Source organism: Zeugodacus cucurbitae, chromosome 5 (genome assembly GCF_028554725.1).
Source record: "Zeugodacus cucurbitae isolate PBARC_wt_2022May chromosome 5, idZeuCucr1.2, whole genome shotgun sequence".
Classification (NCBI taxonomy): Eukaryota; Metazoa; Arthropoda; class Insecta; order Diptera; family Tephritidae; genus Zeugodacus; species Zeugodacus cucurbitae.
In genome coordinates, this window is record NC_071670.1 from 41,729,450 (window position 1) to 41,751,663 (window position 22,214).

The following is a 22,214-nucleotide window of genomic DNA, read 5'->3' on the forward strand; positions in this document are numbered from 1 at the left end:
GTGGAAAAAAACAATTTACAAATTATTAAAAAAAAAAGAATAATAGCCTTCGAGAGACTATAAAAGTGTATGCCAAAAGCACAATTTGGTAGTGGAGACATTTCGATTCGGTTTTAACCTCAAATTTGGATATGCATTACATAACTTATATATTTATTTATCTTATTTATACACCTATCTATATATACATACATAACCTCAATAATTTACAACTACAAAACTTAAGCGTACAATTTGGTAAAACAGCGTATTTGGATTTCTTGTAATTCCTAACAATATACTCCCCTTACTTTTCCTCCACATATTCGTATACACATTTATATATATATATTACTGTACTCTATATCATAACTGTATATATTAGAATTTGTTTTTGGCGTGGCAAAGAATTTGCATAGCTTCTCTAAAATAACACTCCACTGCTTAGTCAGTCTCAGCCTCAGCCTCAGCCTCCGCTACTGGCTAGCACACTCACTCACAGATCAGTCTTTAGGAGTCCCGCATTTTCGATCTGATAGACGATTTGCGTTTCCTTGTATGTGCGTGGCTCGGGCAATACAACGTCCAATTTGCGTTTCTTTCGCCGCTTAGCCACTTGCAGCCACACCACGATGCCAATCACTAGCAGCAGCAGCACCAGCGCTAGCACGCCTAAAAGTATGTATATCAAATAGGAACGCGGCTGACAATTCGCTTCGATGTATTTGTTCAACAAGATAAATTCGTTGTTGCTACGACTAGCTGCGATCATTCGTCCGTTCATTGGTGTTGCGCCCACTTTGACTGGCTTGGCCAGCACATAAATGTTGTCGACATTGTTGCGAAAGAATGCCTGTTTGGGTATCGGTGGTTTCTGTGCGGTGTCCAAGTCGCTGCAGCCATAGGTGTTCTCGTAGCGTAGTTGTTTGATGTTGAGCGCAAAGCGTTCGTTGAATTCCAGCGGACGCGTTTCCAACGGTAGTTGTATGGTGTTGTTGTTGAATTGCAGCTCGAGCAGTTCGCTGTGCATGTAATCGCGGTGTATGTGTATGCCTGGAATTTGTGTTAATTTTGTGATTTTTTTTTCCTATAATATTATTAAATATATATATAAAGCGGTCGCTTACCTTTGAAGGCTATCGGACTAGTGAGACCAAAATAATTATCGCGTATTATCACGCTTTCACGCACGTAGGCTTCAATCCACTCAGCATCGACGGCCGCGAAATAGTTCTCTGTGATCATGAGTTTGTTGATAACTGAAAATGAAGAGCGCAGGGTTTTTTATCTTTTTGAAAAGAGTTACATGGTGTGCGACTTTGGTAAAATATCAGTAATTAGCAGTGTTTCTTAATTTATTTTGTTTACATGACAAAAATGGATTTTTCAAAAAATAAAATTTTTGAAAATACTGCAGTTTACATTTCAAAAATACTCAATAATATCATTTATATCGATTTAGGTGTGCGTCTTCGATAAATTGTCAGTATACGACTCTCATTGTCTTGAAATACTCTTAAATTAAACACGACCACGATTGATACACTTTTTTTATTCGAAAATTCTACAAATTCATATATTTTCCACAAATTAATACTCACTTTTAAAGGAGAATGCATGCGAATGCACTTCTTGAAAATTGTTGTTGTGTATACGTAGTGTATTGAGCACTTCAAGTTCATAAAATGCTTTCGATGGCACATTTGTGTTGAACACACAATTACGGATTTCCAATTGTTCAACGGCGAACTTCTTGAAGGCCTGTAATGAAAAGAAATTTAATGTCGACCAAATTGCATAGAAATAGTTGGAATGTTGGTGGAACGGAACGAAAATGGAACAATTTATATATTGGTTAACCGATTTTCACATAAATACATCCAAAATGTGTCGGTTAGGATGATATTAGGCGAACAAATAAACTCCCCAACTCAAAAACTTAGTGAATTGATTGTCAAGTTAAGTAAATATTTTTTCCGAAAGCTTATAGATTACAGTTCTTAGTATTAATCGCGGAAAATTGTAAGGCTTGCAAGGTCAGGAACGTCAGACTCACTATTAGTAGCATGGAAACATGTAGGAGCACCGTTGACCTATTGCGGTTTGCTAATGGATAGAAGGGCCTCGGCTGAGCTGGGCAAGCGTTGGGTCAGTCACTAGCACTTTCGCAGTCACAAGATCCTTCTGTCCTAAGGAAACTGCGGGAGGTCTACTGAGCTCTTCGCAGGGGTTCTTACTTGTAAGGGTAAAAATCTTTCCGAATGCTATCTATAGAAGCTGCATGGAGGAGGATAAGGTGGAATCATCTCACCACTTTCTTCTGGAATGTCCCGCCTTTGCGAGATCAAGAAAAAAATTTATTGGATCTAACTTTTTCGAAGAAGCTCGCGAAATAGCGAATATAGAAGTTAAAAATCTCTGCATATTTGTGGTAGGTTCATGGTGATTTTTCGACTTCTAATTGCTAATCTAGGGCGATCCAAGCTTCACTGTCTTTTGAAGTCTACGTGTGTTTCCCTTTGGGGAACAACCTTACCACCTAACCTAATCTAACTGCCCATGTATCAAGGTTTGTAGTGGATATATTTCCCAAAATAATATAGTTAATTGTCCTTGCTTGGATATAAATCCGAGTCAGTTCCGGTTATATAGAACCTACTGCCGTAGGAATTTCCTCATTAGCGAATGAGGTGATGTGAGCTATCACTAAACTCAAGCTTCGGTCCTATTAATTTATTCTTAGTTGTCTGATGCTAATGGAAAATACTTGTCCGATTTTGTCCCCATTTTCGAAAGCAACCCTCTCACTGACCCAAGGAACATATGTTCCAAGTTTCATCGAGATATCTCAATTTTTACTCAAGTTATCCGTTGCACGGACGGACGAACAGACAGACATTCGGATTTTGACTCGTCTCGTCACCCTGATCATTTTGATATATATAACCCTATATCTAGCTCGTTTAGTTTTATGACTTACAAATAACCGTTATGTAAACAAAGCTATAATACTCTCTTTGCAACTTTTGTAGCGAGAGTATAAAAACAGAGACATTTAATTTATAATCTACTCATCACTGAGCCTCATTAAACTCCAGATAAAATGCTTCCTTCAGTTCTCTCACTTAACTAACCTAGAGATACGTCTAACAACTATCGAAAATTTGAGTCTTGTTGTTTCATCTTCTTACCTGTGGTTCAATACGCTTAACCAGCACATTATCCATTTTCAATAACATGGCACGATCTTTGATCGTCGTAAAACCGAATGGATGTATAACATCGATGCGTCCACCGATAAATGAGATCTCTTCAATATTACCATTGATCGCATGCGAATCGATCAACTCGAAATTCACCTGAAAAATGCATACACATAAACATACCATTAGTTATGTATAATATTTCTTTGTTCGCAAGGGAAAGTAACCTTGTCAACATACCCGTTCGAATTCGATAATGAGCGGCGTATTGCTGGCGTAGCGTGGAAATGCCAACGCATACTTGTGTAATATCAAATTTTCCACATTCTTGAAATTGATTTTACGCAAACCTTGCGTATCTTCGAGTGCATTGGCCTCGATGGTTAAGGATCTGCAATTGCTTATTTCTACTTGGAACACGTAGCCGATCAGGTGAGGCAGTTGTAGGCGCTGAGTAATGAAAAGGTAATGAAAAGAGAGATATGTAATAGTGTGGCAGAGAGCGGAATGTGTAAGAGTAATGCATAATTAAAGGAAATTTATAAAATAACGGTAGATATGAGTCATCATTAGATAAACTATTAGTTACAATGTGAAGGGTGGTGCAAAATTTTTTTTTTCAATTAAAAATTTAATTTATTTTGTTTTGGCTTAAATTTGCGCAGCGTTTATCAGTGATATTTTAGTGTTTGGTGCTTAAAAAGTTGTCCCAACATTAAATCATGCAATTTTACTTTAGAACCACCCTTTATTATATGAAATTGCTTATAAATTCCTACATTAGTGCGTAATGCCGTTAGATGTTATATGTTTGCACTTACCTGATTCACATACTGGCAATCACAAGTGAATTTCGTGTCATGCGCTATACAAGTGACATTCTGTAAGGTACCCAAAGGCGGTGGGATGGGTTGAAGTGGTGGTATCATTGGCTGTGGTGGCTGCCAGATGCCGCTATTACTATAGTAATCGGCACGACTGTAGGATGCACAGAGTGTGAGCAATGTCGTCACCAACAGCCAATACATTGCTGTGCCAAACTCTGGCTGGTTGCTCCCCCGACAATTCCGCCATAGCCAATTGTTTTGTCTCTTACATGTATAATTTAATAATATTTGTTGTTGATTTTTGCATTTTTTATTATATTCTGTTCTTTGTGGCGGATTTATATCCGCTGTAATCAGCGATGCGGCGGCCATTGTAACGTTTTATGTTGCATGCAATTGCTCATAGTTTTTTCATGTATCAGCACTTAAACACTGCTTTAGCACTTTTCTAGATACATTTAATTCAAAAAGAAAAAAAATCAATTTAAGCTTCTTCTAACTATTAGTAAGTGTAACACTGTTTCACTCGAGCTCCTCACGCCAACTGGCAAACTGATAAGATTGCATGGGCTGGCTTACGCTCTGTCACATTGCTATTACTAAATACCTACAAGTAGTACCTATTGTTGTTTTTGTTATTCGATATCATTTCGCGCGCGCACACACACACGCATACACGTATCTATAGCATCTGTATTGGTTTTGCGGCAGTTGAAATGCTCCATTTAAAGTAAGTAAAATATACATACATACATACATATATTCGTAGCTTAAAAATTGTATCATTATTTACCTACTAATACATATGTATGCATTCATGTGTTCATATATGCACATTAACCGTTAATTTCTTATCTTATCGCTCAACTGTTTTTCGCTGAATTAACCCTAATGAAATACGGGGAAATATTGCTTGCTTTTATTATTTTCAATTTTTTTTTTTATCAAAAACTTTATTTGTTTGTGTATTTTCTTTATGATTATTGACGTCGAATATAGATCAGTTTAATATTGCTTGCAGTAAGTAGTCTATAGCTCGAACAACTCTTGGTCATATTAAAGAGATAGTTGGATTACACTGTACAACACTCGACTGGGTATTGAACCAAATTAACTTTTTCCAGGAGATTGAGTGATAAGTAAAAAAGTGTATTTTTTCGATTTTCGAATTTAGCCTCCAAAATCGAAATATTCGGTTTCGAAGTTCGAAAAACAGTTTATAAAAAATGGATATAGCTATTAAAAAATCCAAAATTTAGATATCGAATGTTTCTTCTTAATTCAATGTTGTATAAAATTTTTCCGCCAAGCTTATATGACAAATGTTATATGGGGTCCAGTATTTTACGATATACATATAATTTTATTTTTCGAAGATCAAACTTTGACCCTCTTAGACCGAAAATTAATATATATTTTTTTTAATCTGTTTTTCGAACTTCGAAATATTTCGATTTTTAAGGCTAACTTCGAAAATCGGAGAATACAATTTTTTACATACGACTCAATCTCATGGCAAAAATTTGTTTGTCCCAATACCCAGAAAAAAGTCGATTTTGTCATATATAGTCTTATTTTCGAAGCTCTTATATAGGCTTTTTATAGTAAGTCAACTCTTAAACAATTTTGAATTGAATTATTTTTTCTTAATCTTAATCAAATCTTATTCATCGTCAGTTATTTCCCCAAACCTGATTCGAGCATTAAACTAAGGAATGCAGTCCATTTTTTTCGATTCTTTAGACATTTTAATTCGGATGTATTCCTCTGTTATTCGAAGGTTTCTCTAGTTTAATACTATAATTTTTTTTTAATTTTCGAAAAATATTCAACACTCAATAGAGATAATTGTCTTAAACCCAAGTGTTCTAAAAACCTTCGGTTTGTGTATGTCTGACTGCAATTTTGCGCCTAGATTTAAAATCAGATATGCACAACAAAATCAGATTCAATGGCATCGAAAGAAGATCTCTGTAGCTAGAGTTTGAACAGGTTAGCATTATTCAAAGCTCCATTCCTATAGTATGTTTTTTGATAAAAACGTATTACGCTGACCTTGATATGCAAACTGATCACGTTGAAAGGTTTCCAGCAAATTTTCTGCCATGACAGTTTGATAGACACATATCAGAGGAATTTTTATACAACACAAATTGTGACAGCCTGAATGTCTAAGAACAATTTTAAAGACGATGATTCGTATGAGTCAAGTAGTCCAACTACAACTACAAGACTTCGTTAACACTTAGCAATTTTATCACTCGCTTATTTATATACCTTTTTTCTAGGAATCTAGTATCATAAATAATACGCCACATGCTGTTCTGTTTCTGTTTCAGTTTCTGTTCATGAGCTTTAATTGTTTTGATTTATTTGATTTCTTTGAAAGTCATTTGTCACTTAGGCAAGCCACACGCGCTGAACTTATTTTGATTTTAAATAAACATCCCTATGAGATACAGTTACATATTTTGAGTATACCGTAATATTTCTGTTTCTGTCAGATAGGTACGCTTTTATGAAGGAATGTCTGGATTTCTGGAGACTGAGTTGAAATAAAAAGACCTTCTGTGAAAACAGATGGAACAAAAATTGATAATATATTTATCTACTGGTTTTGCAAGGCGAGAAGCCATAACATTCCCATTCGATCTCTTATGCGAAGGCAAAAGAGATCGCCCAAAAGATCGCCGTCAACGAAATTCTGGCTTCAAATGACTGGCTTCAAAAATGGAGACCTAGACATAACATAAGTTTTCGGTTCATTTCTTTCTCATAATCGAAGTTATGGTTTCAAATTCTTACGGGTCTTCTTTGTACTTGTGCTAACTTTTCTTTCTTAGGTAAGTGCTTTTTATTTTTTTTTTGCTTCACCCTGACTTTGTTTCGATATCACCAGTATATACATATGTATGTATGTATGTATGTTTGCGAGTGCATACTTTTCCGTTCATCATTTCTAAACGAACAATTAAATAACTTCATCAGCAGCGCAAAGAATGCGGCAAGCTCATGATCACTGTACAAAATCGGCAAAGCACAAACTCTTCCTCTCTAATGGGCTTAATTGAATTCGAGGCCTTTCGCGGAGTGTAGAAGCACAGCTTTGTAGCTGCCATTGACAATCAGCGGGTCCCCTATATAACTAACTATAACGATCTGTGATTTTTTCGTTTGCATTGCATTTATTTATTTATTTATTCATTTATAGATTTGTTTGTTGTATCAGTTCATTTCAGCTGTTACTATAGTCATTATTCCATACTTGTTTATATGTACAATACAAACCTTGTAGGAAAAATAGTTAGATAATTTTTATTTTCTTTGTGTTTCTTCTTTTTGAATTTGTTGTGTGAAAAATTTTATAATTTTTGTTAAGAATAATTCGAGAGTGGACTAGCAATTTGAAAAAAAAAATCTAAAAACACTTGAAGAATAATATTTAGAATAATCGATGTCTAGTCGAATTCAGCCAACAGAATTCCTCAAAAATTGGCATAGACTTAATGGATCTAAAAGATGTAGAGAGAGAGTTTTACTAGATCATCCGATTCAAGAATGAGTACAATTGGACAAATTTGTATACCCTGACGATCTTTTTCTCATTAGGTTCCGTCGAAATTACACCTGTTGTAAACTATAAATACATATTAAAATCTTTAGAACGAGAAGATGGATCCCTTTAGACCAGTTTATGTTTCATTTATCACTTGTAATGTATACATTGAAATAATAAGTTACGTTTTGTCTTAATTAAATATTAGACTCGTCTTTATCTCAGATGAAAAGTGTTAGATTAAGGTAGTCAGAGTTTATATAATACCTTCCACACAATAATGCTCATTATTTAATCAACAGTTTATCAATTTATCCACCTTTTCTCATAGATGAAATACTATTGGGATTAATCTGCCGATTACCTGTTCTAAACCTAGTTATAGAAGAAAGTATTTTTTCCCTATAAATGTTATTGATATAAAGTCCGGCATTAATTGGTCCAATTATTATTTTATTTAAAAGAAAATTAGCAATTAGCACTTTTGACTCACTCACTCAAGGCGTTAGATTCCTACGGGAAATTTGTTGAACCTTAGAATGTCATTGGTATTGTGTTAAACCATACATTTTGAGACATTGGCTATTGTTTGTAGAAAGTTTCATAAATGCTCGATTTTGTTCTTAAAAAAAAAGCCAGACATTTAGAGGAATCCTTTAATTTGTCCGTTCGTTTCGATAGTTTGCAAGGTCTTTTAGAATTGATGACATATCATGATCATACAGTTCTTTAAACAATTGATCGAATGTTTGCAACAGATGTTAACTTATTCATGGATAAAAGACAAAATAAAACCAAAATCAAATCGAAACATTTGTTATTAGCAAAAATGGAGGTTAGCATTTTCAAAAACCAGAACGTATTTCATTCAAAAAGTGGAACAAAACAAAGCCACCAAATTTTAGGTTTGGCCTTACGTGCCTTGACGATAGTGATCACTGCCTACCATCTGATCCAAATCGATTTATTTTGGTCTCGTCGGATCAGATCTCTGGAATGGAATCTCACCGGTTTATTGAATAGACTTAGAGTTACCCAGACCTAATAGTCTCTTTTAATCTAAGTGCCTTCTTCGAACAAGTGGTCCCAGCGGTATTTATAATGAAGATCATTGGGTTGAACCATTCAGAAAAAAAATAAGAAAAAAAAAACAATATGAAAATAAGAAAAAACATTAACTTCGGCTGTACCGAAGCTAATATACCCTTCACAGGTGCATTTCTTTTAGTAACTATGTGTTTCAGCAAATCTAAAGATGTAAGAAAAAGTAAGTAAAAAAAAAGAAAACATTTTACTAATTCTTTTTAGCCGGGTTGTTTGTTAGAAACATTAAGGTTATATAGTTAACCCATCTGAACAATTTCTTCATGTCAAATTTCGTGAAGATACCACGTCAAATGCGAAAATTTTCCATACAAGCCCTTGATTCCGATCGTTCAGTTTGTATGGCAGCTATATGCTATAGTGAACCGATCTGAACAATTCTTTCGGAGATTAAATTATTTCTATGAGCAATAACTGACACCAAATTTCGTGAAGATATGTAGTAAAATGCGGAAGTTTTCCATACAAGCCCTTTATTCTGATCGTTCAGTTTGTATGGCAGCTATATGATATAGTGGTCTGATATCGGCAGTTCCGACAAATGAGCAGCTTCTTGAAGAGAAAATAACATCTGCAAAATTTCAAAACGATATCTTGAAAACTTAACATACTGATCATTTTTATATATACTTTATAGGGCCTCCGACGCTTCCTTCTGGGTGTTACGAACTCCGTGACGAACTTAATATACCCTGTTCAGGGTATAAAAAAACCTCTGTCGATGAAATTTTTGTCATTACCGAATATTTTCATAAACCAATATACCAATAGTTATGTGCGACCCATAACACACGTCTGTATATTGAATTTAGGTCACAACATGAAAGGGAAATTTTCTTATGGGACGCCGCACTTTAAAATGCATTTATGATTGCGTCATATTTATGGGAACCATTGTACCAATTTCTTCTTCCATCCCATTCAGCTTGCGTGAAGATTTGCTTAAACTTTTTTCAAGTCAAAATGAGTTTTGTAAATATTTGTTCTCGAATTACCAGCTTTCGGTATATATATATGTATGTATGTGTGACAGTGTAGTGGTTTTTGTGATGGCTTGTCAATAAGCGCCACGAAAATATTTATCTACTTTTAAAATTTACATACATAATATGTCTACAACAACCAAGATATGATTAATACAAAGTTTGTTGTCTGTCACACACAGTTGTTTTTGCTGAAAGCTAAGATTAAGCATTTAAGTGATCATCACTGCTTTGTGGCTAAGTAGCATGGATCACTGACCGCACGTCGATCAAAAGAAAAGTTTTTTAAAATTAATAAAGAGTCACCACACGACACCATACTGCACTTTACAGATACACACACACACACATACAATCCAACAACATTTTTGTATAAACAAATTAACGGTTTGTGGTATGTGACTGTTGCTTTGGAAGGCGTATGGCAAATGTGGTGGGCGGAAGGCGGTTAACATGCCTGCGGTTAACAAGCCTCAGACCTCATTTAAAGTGCAACGTTATTTTCACTTACTCTGATTACATTTACTGTTGAAGTGCCCTGACTGACTGAGTGGCTGACGTACTGTGTGTGACGACGCATCCGTCAACGGTCCCTTGCTTTGCTAGCAATGTGTCTCTTCAACATTGTGCAGCGATTTGATGATTGGAGGAAATTAAATTAACGCGAATTTTGTGTTGTTGCATTGCATTTCCTGTATGCCAACCGCAATCATAAACTGTGGCATGCTAGAGTTCTTCTGCAACATGTTGATGAGATCTACATCTCTGTCAACTAGCCGGTAGTTTGTCTAAAATTAAACTAGTAGAACTCTAGCCATGATTATTATCAACAGCTTACGGTTGTTTTTGGGTACAATCGAGCTTCCTTGATCATTATGATTCTTTCTAGTTTTTTACCGCTTCAGACTTTAATTGACTACTGATTAGACGATTAAACCCCATTTGCTTGTCAGAATCGGAACATCATCTTTGTTAATGGTAACTGAATACTATTATCTAAGATATCTTCCTATATTTTCGTTAAAAAATGGGTCACAAGCACGGAGATTCTAATGTTCGGTATCTGGGGCCTTGAACACATATAGTCCGATTTCGTCGACTTTTGGACAGGCGATATCACTAGTGCTTACTTTATGTATTGCAAAGTAAACGATTCTGATGGACTTCAAAATTGTGGTATATGGGAAGTAGGCGAGGTTGCAAACCGATGGGACCGATTTTCAAACCATATCATTGGGATACCAAGAAAAAGAAAATGTTGTGAACCGAATTTCGGTTGAAAGTTGGTCGAGTAGTTATTCAGATTTGGTTTTTTACCCATTAGTGGGTGGTCCCAAGCCCATTTTCCATTTTTTATAAAACTCTGAGTTGCAGCTCCTTTTTGTAATTTCTTCTGTAAAATTTAGTGCTTCCGACGATTTTCGTTAATGAGTTAACGCACATTTAGCTGTTTTCATCATAATCTTTGTATGGGAGGAGAGCGTGGTTATTATCCGATTTCAACCATTTTCATGGTGTATAATCGAACATAAATGGGAAATATGTCTAGTAAGTTTGGTTTATATAGCTTTAGTAGTTTATAAGATATAAAATTAATAGGGGTGGGCCCACTGCCACTTTCCGAAAAAAACCTTCATCCAAATATGCCCTTCCCTAGTGATATCGTCTGACCCAAATTTTGTTTTCATAACTTTCTTTGTGACTTAGCTGTAGCACTTTATAGCTTTTCGTTTATCGCCATCCTATTTCGTCCGTTTACTATACCATCCGGAAGTTGGAAGTTTATCCAAGTAAATATGGTGCTTCTGATATCAAGTTGTATTATCTCAGTGGTCAGTGTTCCTGCGTCATACGACCTCAGATTTCTCAATTATTTACCTAAGCCCAAACATCTTGAATAATTTTGACATGACTCAGTCTTTAGTTGGATTACATGAAATTTATTTAGCGATGACTATTAAAATAGGCCTTTTTGTTGTGAAGTCAATATAGGATGGTATTTTTGGAGCATTTTAGAGGTTTAATTCCCCACGACATAAAATGTTGATTGAATTTTTAGCGACTACCATAGTGGAATGAACTCAGAAATCAGAGGTTCCAATCTTGGTTCAGGAAAAATCGTAAATTTTGTAGAAAGCTTACTTACAATGGAGGATTATTTGTGAGAGTGCTAAGTGAGTGGGCTAAGAGAGTGCTAAGCCTCGATTATGACAGACAAACGCTTTAATTGTTTTTTTTTTATTGTTTAAAATACAGTCCTCTCTATACATGTGCAACTTAGTATATATCTAACGATCTTTATTTTTTTCCTCACAGCTGATTGTCTTAATTGAGTTGTTTAAATTGTTGCTTGCTTACGCCAAACTGCCATATTTACTTTGACAAACATAACTTAATCAATTGTTGCGAATTTAAAGTAATTATTTTTTAATTGTAGAAACGCGAACAAAGCAAGCAAATAAATAAGTAAAAATACTGCGAAATGCAAAATGCAAAAAGTCTAATTTGTCAGGCATGCTTTGAATTTAATTATGGCATACTTTGCGGTTGCAATAAAAAAATGCAAATAAACATTTGCATAACAACAATTTCTAATTGAAGCGTAGTTTCACTGTGTCGGCGTTAATTTAGTTATATTCAATGCATGTGCACCGTAAAAAAATCAAATAATTTGCAAATATTTTGCAATGACAGACGTCATGCGAGAGTTCGCAATTTGATGGGGGAAAGTGCCAAAAATAAAAATTTGTCTATTGTAATGGTTATTTTGTGAGGTTTTTTATACTGTAATAAATTTTTTACTATCACTAGTCTTTGAAATTTCTTTGGCAAAAATATGATCTCTTGGAGAAACTAATATTCTACAAATAGTTCTATAGAGAAATATATTATAGGTATAAATACATATAATTTGTTTTTAGAATCTTGATAAATATGTATTTAGCCCTGTTTTTTCTATGTGCTTTGATATTGTCTTAAAATATTTAGGGACCGAGTCTGCCTGACTAAAGCTTCTCCTAGCTACATATTTCAGTTCAAAATACGCTCAGAGTTGCAAAACTCTTGCCTTCCGATAGGCGAACGTTATTAGAAAAAACTTTAAGAGTTCAGAACGAATCTTGAGTGTCTACCTCAAATCACTATACTGAGTTGACCGCCAAAGACTTATACAGACACCTAAATTGAACGATTGGATTGACATATTACCGGTGGTAGAAGTATTATCGATTTATTTACTACAAAATAGAGCTAATACGTTCTAGAAAAGTTCTCATGATATTTTATAGAATATTGAATGGTGTTATATGAAATAGTTACAAAATTCAAAAGGATCCATTAGCAGTTCAAGAATATGTTGTGGTAAAATTAAGAATCTTGAATCACATGCAACCCTGTTGTGTATTTGGTTCTATGACTCATTGGACGCATTTTCAAGCACATTTGATTTGATAATGAAATGATGCAAAAGCAACTGTCGTGACACTTGGATGTTTCTGTCATGGGTTTTTTCTTTGATAACGTCAGAGCCTTACATAGCCTATGATGGATCTTTATCTACCTTTTTTCAGAGGTTGTGTATGGGGATCTATGTATAAATTTTCGATATATGTTAATACACGTATATTTCACGAACAATCGGTGCCACTTCGGTTCTGGACTTACTACAATTATAGGTTTCTATCGTAAAGTAGTTTATCCTTGATTAGCATGATATTTGAATTTTTCCGAAAAGAGACTCTAGAGGTTTGACCAGCTAGTCAACTCCCTTATTACTGGTTATATAAAAGATCGATACCTTTCCCGTCGGGGCAGTTGTCTTTAAGTTAAACTTTCACTTTCAATTTTTGACCTCAAGTTTCATTAACGATTCCATTCTATTATATCCCATTCCAAGAAAAATTTAATGGTTATAGTGAGGGCAATATGTTTCTAGATTTCAATGATGGAGACTTGAAGCTCGTTGTGACAGTACTTGGTCGTACATAAATTTGCTCAATTTCGATTGTGTAGATCTCATTTTCTTTGGAATAGTAATGCTATAATTTGCGTATTGTGTAAAAAATCTCTTATTGCCACCTTCAATATATTTTCTCAGTGTACTTTTTCAGCAACGCCCACACATTTTGCAAATATAGAAAATGTATTTGAATTGCTAACGGCAATTGTCAAGCACTTTCTTGCCTTATACGTCAGACAACACAAGTCTGTTTTCAATGAAATTTCGCGCACTGTACTCATACTCTCTTCGCTTGCGACCCCGCACACCTTTGGCACACGTTCAACGCTTTGTCCACACTAGCTTTTTTAGCTTTAGCCGACTTGTTGCTTGTTTGCCGCGCATTATTGATATTTAATAGTAGTAAAGAAATATTCGCAAAACAACCACACAACAACTCTAAATGCTGAATGAAAACCAGCTTTGCGTTAATTAGAAATCGAAGTTCGTAAATATTTTCGTTTGTCAAACAATTAATATTTATTTGTAAGAAGCTCACCGCTGCCCAAAGTCAGTGCCACTGTGCGACGCGCGTTAATAATTTGCCGCCGTTAACCCGAACCCGAGCAGCACCTTCGTCACCCGCCCTCCAACTGGTTTATATTTTTTTGCCACAATTTGTTTTTGTTTTTTTTTTTCGCCGTTTGGCGACGCTTTTAACCTTCAATTTCTAAGTTTGCTTTGTTTTCATTTCAAATTTAGCATGTCTATTTTGCATGTGTGTCTTACATATATATTATATTTACGTTTGCTATATTTAAATATGATCGCTTATACATAGCCGTATGTCGTACAATGAGCGCGGGTATAATACTCATATATCAATGGTGTCACTTTTAATGTTGGAATCAATGTTACTGTAGTCAGTATTTGGATCATATGTTTTTATATATGTACCGACTTTACTTTGAGTTGAATATGAAACATTTTTTATGAAACCCTTGAGAATACCCAAATATTTTCTGGAAGATTTCTTCCAAAATTTTGAATGTAGTATGATAAAAGATAAACTCGAAAATTGACACTGTCCCACACTAATATTCAGTATTAGGAGTCTTTACGGTCTTAATCCTAACAAACAATTTGTTCTGAAAATTTTCGTGATTTAAAAAAAACGAACAACTACTACTCGTACTTATAATATTTAATAGCAATAACATACCAAACATTTCTGTCGTTTATACCTTTGGCCATGAAAAAAAAATCATACTACATATATTTTTTGAATCATCATTTTTGTGAATCGATTTTCTTCGAAAATTCAATTCTTAAAAATATGTTAAGGTTAGAGTACCTTGTAGGGCGGTGCTTACGTGGAGAAGAAAGGATTATTTGCTGAAAATTTCTGAATATAAAATATGTTGGAATTTATATGAATATTTTGAGTATTTTTTTTATTTCGGAAAATCCTTTTGGTTCACATTTTTAAATTATAATTCCTGTACTAATTATTAAACATTTTTCAAAATGTATTAAAATTAGTATTATTGATCTAATATATATCAGATATATGTAGGACTCTGAGTGAGTTTTATTAAGTATTTTCAAAGTTTGGTATTTAAATATTTTGAACTTGTAGTATATATTAACCTCCTAAAGGGTCCACAGCTAGCACCTACAAGAACAACGCAGTCATTTTTTTTAATTATAGTTTCATTGCCAATATAATTCTTTTTGTTTGATATAATCAAAAGCTATGAAGTAAATTGATGATGATCTGGAGAGAGGCATGACAAGAAAAATCCTAACACGTTGGACAAATATACCGAGGTGTAAAACCGCTAAAGCCATGTGTAAAACGGTAGACCAGAAGTACACCAAACTCATACTGTCACTCGATAGAAGGGACAGTAGGAGTTTGGTGGGAATACTCACAGCCCACTGTCTGGTGGCGGCACATGCCTACAAAATGGGACGTACAGATCGAGATGACTGCAGGAAACGTCAAGAGCAAGGTGCAATAGAAACAATGAAGCATCTCCTGTGTCTCTGCCCTGCATTGTCAAGGTAACTTTTTCGCTACTTGGGGCCTTCACAATATGAGAATCTGGAAGAGGTATCGAAAGTGAAGCCACAAAAACTTTTAAAATTCGTGTCAAGCGCAGTCATCCTAAAGGATGACTACTCCTCGTGGACAACATGACGGCACTCCATCTGGTATCGCAAAGGACCTAAATGGTCTATGTGTGGCATATTGGCTTACCAGTATAACCTAACCTAACCTAATTAAAAGTTATGTGTATACTATTCTTTATATAATTATGATTAAGCAGTATTTACTGAATCTATTCTGTCACCTTATTCCAGGAGATTCAGTGGGCCACGATAGAACGTTACATTTGCCATCTAGATATCGGATCCTAATTGTCGTACACTATTTTCAAAATTGTTTATGATATGGCACTATATAAACTCTTGTGGTATCAGTTAGTTAGAGTTAACCTTTTAGAACTAGCTTAGTTCCCGTTTTGATCATGATCTCAACTTAAAATAAGCTGCAGTAATTTGAGCTTAAACATGAAGAGCATGACTTTTATCAAATTCATATCAGTAATAATCATGTTTTCGGAAATTTAAACACCTTGCACTAACCAGTAGATATAGACTTGGACCAAAGATTCTTGCCATAAGAAGATCTTTATCTGTCATTTGATGTTCTTTGCTTTTTTTTTGAAATATTTAGGTGAATATAATATGCTATGTTACACCCTAATTTTAATAAAGGATTTTTGCACAGTTTTAAAGAGTCGGCTGGGGCTTTTTGGAGCCGTTTGACATCAGTGGAATAAAATAGTGCTGATCTAAGAGATAAGTGCATAGTATTGAAGGTTGTAATGTATATATATATACATACAATTGTATGTATACATTACAATTGTGTGGGCGTGACACTAAGCTGAGTTGTTATGCATTATTTTGAGTTATTTTTAGTGTTATTTTTTTGCCAATCCACTACAATTCAATTACATTGTATTGAATCACCTTTGCGTCTATTAAGGTATATATGTAGATCTGCTTGCAAATATACACGGCCATGATCATATAGTATATATACATATTTATGTAAATATGTTTGTTATGTAAATATGTATATTGCTGGCTTGCATAATTTCAGAATTTTAAAAGTGATTTCAGCTTTTTTCATGGGCGACCCATCAATATTCCATATTTCCAGCATCATGACATGCGCTCATCGCCATTCAAATAAATTTTGAAATGCTGACTCTCGCCGTGACGGATACATTTTATTGTATGTACATAAGTGTCGGTCTACAAATATGTACTGATCGACTTATTAAAGTGTCATAAAATTGCAATTTGTTTCTATAAATGAAAGTGACACCTTAGTTGGCTGCAATCAAAGTCATTGCATAAACCTACAGTGACACTGGCCACCCAACTGCGCCCTCACTTATCCCCCCTTCCGACCCTCATCATCACCTTCTCCCTGTAAATTTCATTCTGCAATTGCATAAATAGCAAACACATGGTTAGTTAGTTCGTCAAACAGTCTAACTGGCCCACTAGGTGTGCTCGTGTGTGTGTGTGTCAATAAAAACATCTTGTTTGCCATATTTTACGCTCGTTTTGTTTACGTAATGAGCCAACGAGCGTGGCACTTTTTTCAAGCTTGCACATAGCTACATATGCATTTCATCAATTGGTGTTTTTAGCGGCCCGACGAGGTGAATTGTGTGCACTGATTGCAATCGTAATCGCATTTTCACTGCGTTGCCTGTTCGCTTTGTTTTTGTGAATTTAATTGCGAATCTTTTTTATTTTTTTGTTTTTGGCGTTCGCATTCAATTGCGCCGTTAGTAGAGTCACAAATTTTGGGGGTGTGTTTTACGTAAATAGTAAAATGAGTGCAAATAGCTTGCAAAGGCGGAAAAGAATCACGGAACATAGCAAAAATGCCAGACAGCACGTTTCGGCTGAAAAAGATGCCCACATTCATACATATGTATGAATTCAATGGTGTTGTTGTGATTTTCAAATACTTTAACCTCGCAATATTTCACATTCTTTCGTTTTTATTTTGCCATAAATTTCAATATTCACTCACTATTTATTTTTATAAATGCATGAGAAATGCGGAAAGCATAAACTTGCAGCATGCTCGTCGGATCGCTGGATTGTCTGATCGTTTACCCTGCTGCATTCTGCATGGACCTCCTGCAATCCTTTGCTTTGCTTATAGCCTCACCTCTCATCCCCCCTTTCACTTGTCAGCGCCTCAAATGCGAAAATAATGAAATCAAGCGCGAAAGTGAATACCAAACACAGTTGCACTTGCAGTTGCAGCCCGCAAAGACAAAGGCTAAATAAGCAAAAATTCTGAGATTTGCCATATAGACGTGACTTCTAAGCGCTTTCGCATAAACACCATATGGCTTGATGAAGCGGCAAGCTGCAGCCAACTGTTGGCGATCATGTGTGTGTTTGTTGTTGGAACGCATTCCAGGAATATTGAAACCCAGCAGGAAGTTGAAGAGGTTTAACTTGTGAAAGAAGTAAAGAAAGATAATGTTCAAGTTGGAGCGAAAATCGGGACATATTATTGTTCTGATTGAAGAAGGCATTCTTAATATTGTCCTTGCCTTTTTTGTCTTCTCTTGTTTTAGTTCTATAAATATTGTTCTTGACATAATATCCTTTTCCTTTTTTTGGAATTGTATACATCGGTTGTTATTTTTGGTCAAGCACCACGGGAAGGTTAAAAAACTTGTTCCAAAATAAGCAGGTCTACCTAACCAATCTAACGGATCCACGTATGCTCGGTTACAGGTCCCAAAGTATTCTATTATAAATCAACAACATCAGGTTTAAAGGAAAGGGTCATGTCAATTGGGACATATTATTGTTATGGGTGAGGAACTCTGTTTAAGTTTTCCTAAGAATCCCCTTGTTGGAAGAATCTCGTTTTAAATCTATAAATATTGTTCTTGACATAAATCCTTCCTGACCTTGGGATCGGCTGGAGACTATAGGTTAGGTTAGGTCAAGTGGTTGGCAATCGATGCACCTAGGGAGGCCCATTGGGACACCCTTGGGACTAGGATCACCCCTGGACTTAAAAACCCCCATTTTTTGATGATACTCATAAAAATAGCTGGACAATATTAATTTTCCTCTTATGTCCGAAAGAAATTTAGCTTTGACCTTTTAGCCAATGATAAGATTTCGTCCGCTGGCATATTCAAACCTATAAATTCACTACTTCGAAGATTCTTTAGTAACTGTTGCTTTTCGGCTTTTATACGGGAAATACTTTACTTCGAAAGTTTAAGAATTTCACAAGGATCTTCGTATGTTGTAGGTAAGACCGAGATTAGTGACATGCCCACGGGCTTACCGGAAACAGGTCTACCACGGGTAACAGGAAATGTCCCGGTTTTATACGACCAAGTAGTGTCAACTCGGCAGAATTCTTTTAATTGTTTGATGAATATTTTTAACCGCAACAACAACAACGATTCTGGGCGAATTCGGGAAAAGTATGACCTTCATGACAGGTCGAGCTCAGTGATTGCTCTACAGTAAGCGGCGTCAAATTTTCTAGTATCTTATCCATTGTAAACCGTTATATTACTCCGGTACTTCTCAGTTAGAATATATTTTAGTTTTGGTTCGATACTCGTCTAAACTTGTGCGCAAACATATTCCTACAGAACCATACGTATCTATGTATATTACTTGTGTATTGTTTTTTTTACATTCCAACATCCACTTGCTGTGGCCAGACATACATACCCATGTACACAAATCACTGGAATACCAGCGGCGCATGCGGATTCTTTAGTCGTGGCGAACTTTGCGGGAGCAGACGCAGACGTATACGTCCACAACGAACCTTATGAACTTTTCTTCCGCATAAAGTGTTGCCTCGTTGTGTGCCTTCTGCGCTTCTCAGTTGCTTTTCTAATTTGTTTAACCTGCTGTGTGTTTGCGCTTTGTTGAAAATGCGAAATAAAATCTGTGCTTGTGGCAAACTTGGCTAGACAGTGGTGGCTTGAACTGTGGCGACCGCCAGCCGCAGCCTCACAAGCATTTAAAATACAACAACACCAGCCAGTAGTGGCTTGGGGCATGCGTCGTTGTTGGCTGTGCGCAACGAATTTGCATCTCAACTTGGGCTTTGATTACAGTCAGGGAGCAGTGTTTGAGTGTGAATGTTTATATGTATGTGTATCTATATATGGCTTGCAAGTAGCAGCAGCAGCTTGTTGATTTTCTCAATACGCGCTTATTTGCTTGCTGTTCTTCTATGTTTTTTTTTCAAACACTGTCTCATTAACGGTTCGCTTTATTAACTTATTGTCGCTGCTTAGTTTGCCCTATTGCCTTTGCTCTTTTATACGTATTCCTTTAGAAAAATTTATTATTAAGTATTTTTCGCATTTAATTTAAATTATTTTTTGTTTTTTTTGCGTCGTTTTGTTTACTTGTGGCCTTCTCTCGGTAATTAAATATAGAAATTTACGCTCATAACATTGACCGTTTCACCGTTGGCTGTTTGCTGTTTGCTAATGTCGGAACGTAAGTAAATATGATTGATTGTATTCTCATAAGAGTCTACAATATAATTGTATAGCTAGCTGGATGTCTGTTTGCCTCTTTATGAGTATTTTATTTTATTTTTTTTGCTATTTTAGTTGCCAATTGGCTCGTGCTTTATGCGTTTTAGAAATTCATTTTAATGATTTTTTGCACATATTAAAGTACATACATATGTATGTTTGTGTTGTACATATATTTATTTTTAATTTTTGTTGCTTCCAGCTGGCCATTTTTATGACTTCCTTGAGTTTTATTCACTTTTTGTATTTATTTTTGTAATTTTTTATTACTTATGCTTATATTTTGCGCACGAGTGTGATTTTCATTATTTAATTGAATTATTCTTGTAACACATAATATATTTCTATATATTTCTAAACACATACCTTAATTTAATTTAATTTTTTTTTTCAAAAATTTTATCATTCTAATATCACTTTAGTTTTTAAAAAATAAATAAATTCTGACACGCGCACAATTCTTCCACACTTATATAGTGTACTACGTATACACTCACAACACTTGTCATTTGCCCGCTCTCGAAACCGCTTGATCTACCGGTCGCAACGTCAGATTCTATACTGATCGCATACCAAAGCCCACCACCAACAGCTAGTGAGCGCGTCAAGTGAGTCGCAGCATACACGCATACTTACTCACAGGCTCACTTGTGTTCATCATTTGGCGCGCTTCAAAGCTACTATATAGCAGCTAGCCCAGCAATGGTGTTGGAGCCACTGCCAGTGCCTACACTTTGGCCCACAACCAACCTCTTCTATACTTCACGCTATATAAAACAGTGTTTTAAAACACTCTTGTGACTTAGAGCGTCGCTCAGCGTAGTCTCCACACGCTCTAACGCTCTCAGCGATCAATGTACCCCGCTTTCGTTTGTTTATTTATCGCTTGCTGCATTTTGTGCTTGCATTTATTGATTTTGTTTACATTTATCGCGTGTTTTGTGTGCTCTCATGTTGTTTGCCTTCCACTTTAGCTTCGCCGCTCTTTCCATACACTTAACCTCACTCCAATCAGTGTTTCTTAATGCAAACAAAAAACAAAACAACTTTTCAATGTTTCCACTTTGTTTAGTAGCGCTCCGCGTCCACTCTGGTTTCCGCTCATTCTACATTCAACACTATTCTCTTGCCACTTTGCGGTTGCGTTGCGGTTTTACTTGTGTTTGTTGCTTGTTTGATTCCCTATTACACAATAGATTGAATAGACTTGTCTGACATTCCACTAATCTGTACTATTATGCTAAGGCATAATAAATAAGATAGTAAGGTGATAGAGTAGACGGGGCAATGGGTGCGGGGGATGTGCTAGAATGTTGTGTTGCCGCCCAGGTGAGCAATTAATTCGATTGACGTATGTATGTTGCTCAGGGAGGGAAGAGCTGCGGTAACACATTTCAACACTTTACGTGCAACACCTTAGAAACACTTTTTTATAGGCGGTGATGAAAATAAAACAAAAAAATAATTTCACTCTGTTGATCTTTAGATATACTGAGAAAAATTTGTAAGTTAAATTCGTTCTTCATGTAGATTTGGGTATGTTTTAAGAGTTTTCTAACAAGCCTTTGAAAATATTCAGAATGTCTATGTAAAGTAATATTTTATTTGATAGTAATTTGAATTTTCCTATGTCCAAGATCAAATATTTCCTTCTTTATAAACTCGTTGAGAAGAGCATGTGAAATTGAGACTATTTTGAGTTCTCATTATAAGAAATTTTTTGACTCCATTTCTTGAAATCATATTATTTACAAACGCCTTGTCGAATTTGGGCACATTTGGATGTAATTTTGAGAAAGTGAGCATGGCGCCGCCCCTACTAAGTTTTTTGTACATATCTCGTATACTACTAAAGCTATATCAACCAAATGATCTAGAGTCGTGTCCTTTAGGCACTTCTTTATACAGGATTATAACCATGCCCACCTCCCATACAGAGGTTATGTTGAAAACTACTAAAAATGCTTTCATTCAGTAAGGAAAA

At 35.4% G+C, this 22,214-nt stretch overlaps 2 protein-coding genes across 5 annotated transcripts in view; one reads left to right on the forward strand and one right to left on the reverse strand.

Moving 5' to 3' along the window:
• The window catches only part of LOC105214673 (E3 ubiquitin-protein ligase highwire), a 132,767-nt gene that overhangs the window by 14,188 nt on the left and 96,365 nt on the right, over nucleotides 1-22,214 (forward strand). The gene's annotated exons all lie outside the window — the stretch shown is intronic.
• Nucleotides 20-20,792, reverse strand: LOC105214674 (uncharacterized). Of its 3 annotated transcripts, none has more exons than XM_011188228.3 (7): nucleotides 20,728-20,792; nucleotides 4,004-4,457; nucleotides 3,423-3,632; nucleotides 3,171-3,338; nucleotides 1,581-1,740; nucleotides 1,107-1,238; nucleotides 20-1,032 (listed from the first exon to the last, which is right to left on the reverse strand). In XM_011188228.3, exons 2-7 carry the CDS (start codon nucleotides 4,379-4,381, stop codon nucleotides 476-478), a joined length of 1,605 nt encoding a protein of 534 aa, XP_011186530.1. In that variant the 5' UTR covers nucleotides 4,382-4,457; nucleotides 20,728-20,792; the 3' UTR covers nucleotides 20-475. The 3 variants fall into 3 exon arrangements, with proteins under 3 accessions (XP_011186530.1, XP_011186529.1, XP_054087811.1); XM_011188227.3 differs by having other exon boundaries at nucleotides 20,597-20,739; XM_054231836.1 differs by lacking the exon at nucleotides 20,728-20,792 and adding an exon at nucleotides 19,404-20,135.